At 39.1% G+C, this 2717-nt stretch overlaps 1 protein-coding gene across 1 annotated transcript; it reads right to left on the reverse strand.

The window, feature by feature from the left end:
* Window positions 1-261: 261 nt before the first annotated feature.
* On the reverse strand, window positions 262-2292 carry LOC136975287 (tubulin alpha-1A chain-like). The gene is made up of 4 exons (XM_067270329.1): window positions 2140-2292; window positions 1337-1880; window positions 732-1259; window positions 262-657 (listed from the first exon to the last, which is right to left on the reverse strand). Exons 2-4 carry the CDS (start codon window positions 1862-1864, stop codon window positions 358-360), a joined length of 1356 nt encoding a protein of 451 aa, XP_067126430.1. The 5' UTR covers window positions 1865-1880; window positions 2140-2292; the 3' UTR covers window positions 262-357.
* Window positions 2293-2717: the final 425 nt, after the last annotated feature.

Consider the following 2717-nt stretch of genomic DNA (forward strand, 5'->3'; position numbering starts at 1 on the left):
TTCAGGTGTTAATAGCTTTTTAACAAATAACTTGCAAGATTTGAACAAACTTCACGGAGATTTGGTCGTCCATTTCATTATTTTTAAAAATCAATTAAAATTTTTATACTTCAATTCTTATATATTAAGAATTGAACGAGGAATGTCAAAAAAAAAAAAAAAAAAAAAAAAAAAATGATCGTTAACTTACTGTATCGGGATGCACCAAACTATCTGAAATTTAATATAGTCTAGCTAGATCAAGTGAGCTAGAGCTATGGAAAATGAAGAAAACAGTAATTTTTTTCATTAATTTTTATTTCACTTTTTGAACTGAAACATTAATTTCAAGAATTAGGAATTGGCTGAAGTTGAAAGCTAATATTCTTCGCCACCTTCCTCTTCCACTCCCTCGGTGGAATCGATGCCGACTTCTTCGTAATCCTTCTCCAGAGCAGCTAAATCTTCTCTGGCTTCGGAAAACTCTCCTTCCTCCATACCTTCTCCTACGTACCAATGTACGAAAGCTCTCTTAGCGTACATCAGATCGAATTTGTGATCTAAACGTGCCCAAGCTTCTGCTATTGCTGTTGTGTTTGAAAGCATGCATACTGCACGTTGAACTTTAGCCAGGTCACCTCCTGGTACTACCGTAGGCGGTTGGTAGTTGATACCGACCTGTAAGAGTAAAAAAAGAATTTAAGTTTGGAGGAAACGAGTGTAAAATTTTAAAAATTTTTAGCTATTCTTACCTTAAAACCTGTGGGACACCAGTCTACGAACTGAATGGTCCTCTTGGTCTTTATTGCGGCAATGGCCGCGTTAACGTCCTTTGGTACAACATCTCCACGGTACAACAAACAGCAAGCCATGTATTTTCCATGTCTTGGATCGCATTTTACCATTTGGTTAGCTGGCTCAAAACATGCATTCGTGATTTCAGCTACGGTTAATTGTTCGTGATAAGCTTTCTCTGCGGATATGACTGGAGCGTAAGTTACTAACGGGAAGTGAATTCTTGGGTATGGCACGAGATTGGTTTGGAATTCTGTCAGATCCACATTCAATGCACCGTCGAAACGAAGGGAAGCCGTAATAGAAGATACGATTTGACCGATCAGACGATTCAAATTGGTGTAGGTCGGTCTCTCTATGTCCAAGTTACGTCGACAGATATCGTAGATGGCTTCGTTGTCCACCATGAACGCGCAATCGGAATGTTCCAAGGTTGTATGGGTGGTCAAAATAGAATTGTATGGTTCGACAACTGCAGTAGATACCTATACAAAGATTATATTACGTAAGATTAAAGGAAAACATACAGGGTTAATATATAAGGCTTTTGGAAATTACTTACTTGAGGAGCCGGATAGATAGCGAATTCTAACTTGGACTTTTTGCCGTAATCAACAGATAATCTCTCCATCAGCAGGGAGGTAAACCCTGACCCAGTACCGCCGCCAAAACTGTGGAATATAAGGAACCCTTGAAGACCAGTACATTGATCGGCCAATTTGCGAATACGGTCCAGGACAAGATCGACTATTTCCTTGCCGATGGTATAATGACCTCTGGCATAGTTATTTGCTGCATCTTCTTTTCCCGTTATCAACTGTTCGGGATGGAATAGTTGTCTGTAAGTCCCAGTACGTACTTCGTCGACTACGGTTGGTTCCAGATCTACGTAAACGGCCCTCGGTACGTGCTTTCCGGCTCCGGTTTCACTAAAGAAAGTGTTAAACGAATCGTCGCCGCCTCCGATGGTCTTATCGCTAGGCATTTGACCGTCGGGTTGGATGCCATGTTCCAGACAGTATAACTCCCAACAGGCATTACCGATCTGGACTCCGGCTTGGCCAACATGGATGCTGATACATTCACGCATTGTGCTTTACGAATATCTAAAAAGTTAAAAAAATAAATCAACCAATTGTTATAAATTTAACATTGTAAAACGAGAGACAAAAGATGAACGACCCCGCCGTGTCAGGGGACAAAGGCAATTGCACCAAGTACCAACCAATGGGGATCGATTGCGCGTTCCGACAACCGCATAGTCACACTATTCATTTCGTCACCAAATACCGAAAATCGTTTAAATTTCCGATTAAAACAATCTTAAAACTTAAAAAGGATAAAATTCTAAATACAATTACTCACGATCCAAAGAGAATTCCGGTTATTAGAGGAATAAAAATTTGCTTGTGATCGAAGCGAGCCACGTCTTTCGTCACAAACGTTAGCAATGGCGAACTAACGGTCGGATTCGCTATATGTAGAAAAATAACGAGCATGCGCAAACACTACTAAACCAAACGATTTCACCGAACGAACGGTAACCGATTGGAAATTTCGTTTTTCGTTCCTCTTAATTTTACTTTATATTCTAATAATATATTACTAAATTAATTATCGCCGATTAAAATATTGGCAAAATAATTAGTTTAGTAATAAAATAATTTAAATATAACCATCGAAAGTTTAGATATTAGCAAATATCCGTTAACCGCTTTAACGGTAGAGTTACTGAATGACATCTCCGCAGTTGGCGCCTCTTCGTTGTCGTCTGACGCGACTAGTTCATTGTCGCCATATTGGAGGGGGGAAGGAAGACGATGAAGTATTAAATAAATCGTTATTAAATTCGATCGCCATCGTACGAATGTATATATATATTTTTAAAAATTTATAATTAAAATAATTCTCGTTCGGACGAAACGACATAAAAATCAACGCCG

Source organism: Centruroides vittatus, unplaced genomic scaffold (genome assembly GCF_030686945.1).
Source record: "Centruroides vittatus isolate TY-2023 unplaced genomic scaffold, ASM3068694v2 contig_370, whole genome shotgun sequence".
Taxonomy (NCBI): Eukaryota; Metazoa; Arthropoda; class Arachnida; order Scorpiones; family Buthidae; genus Centruroides; species Centruroides vittatus.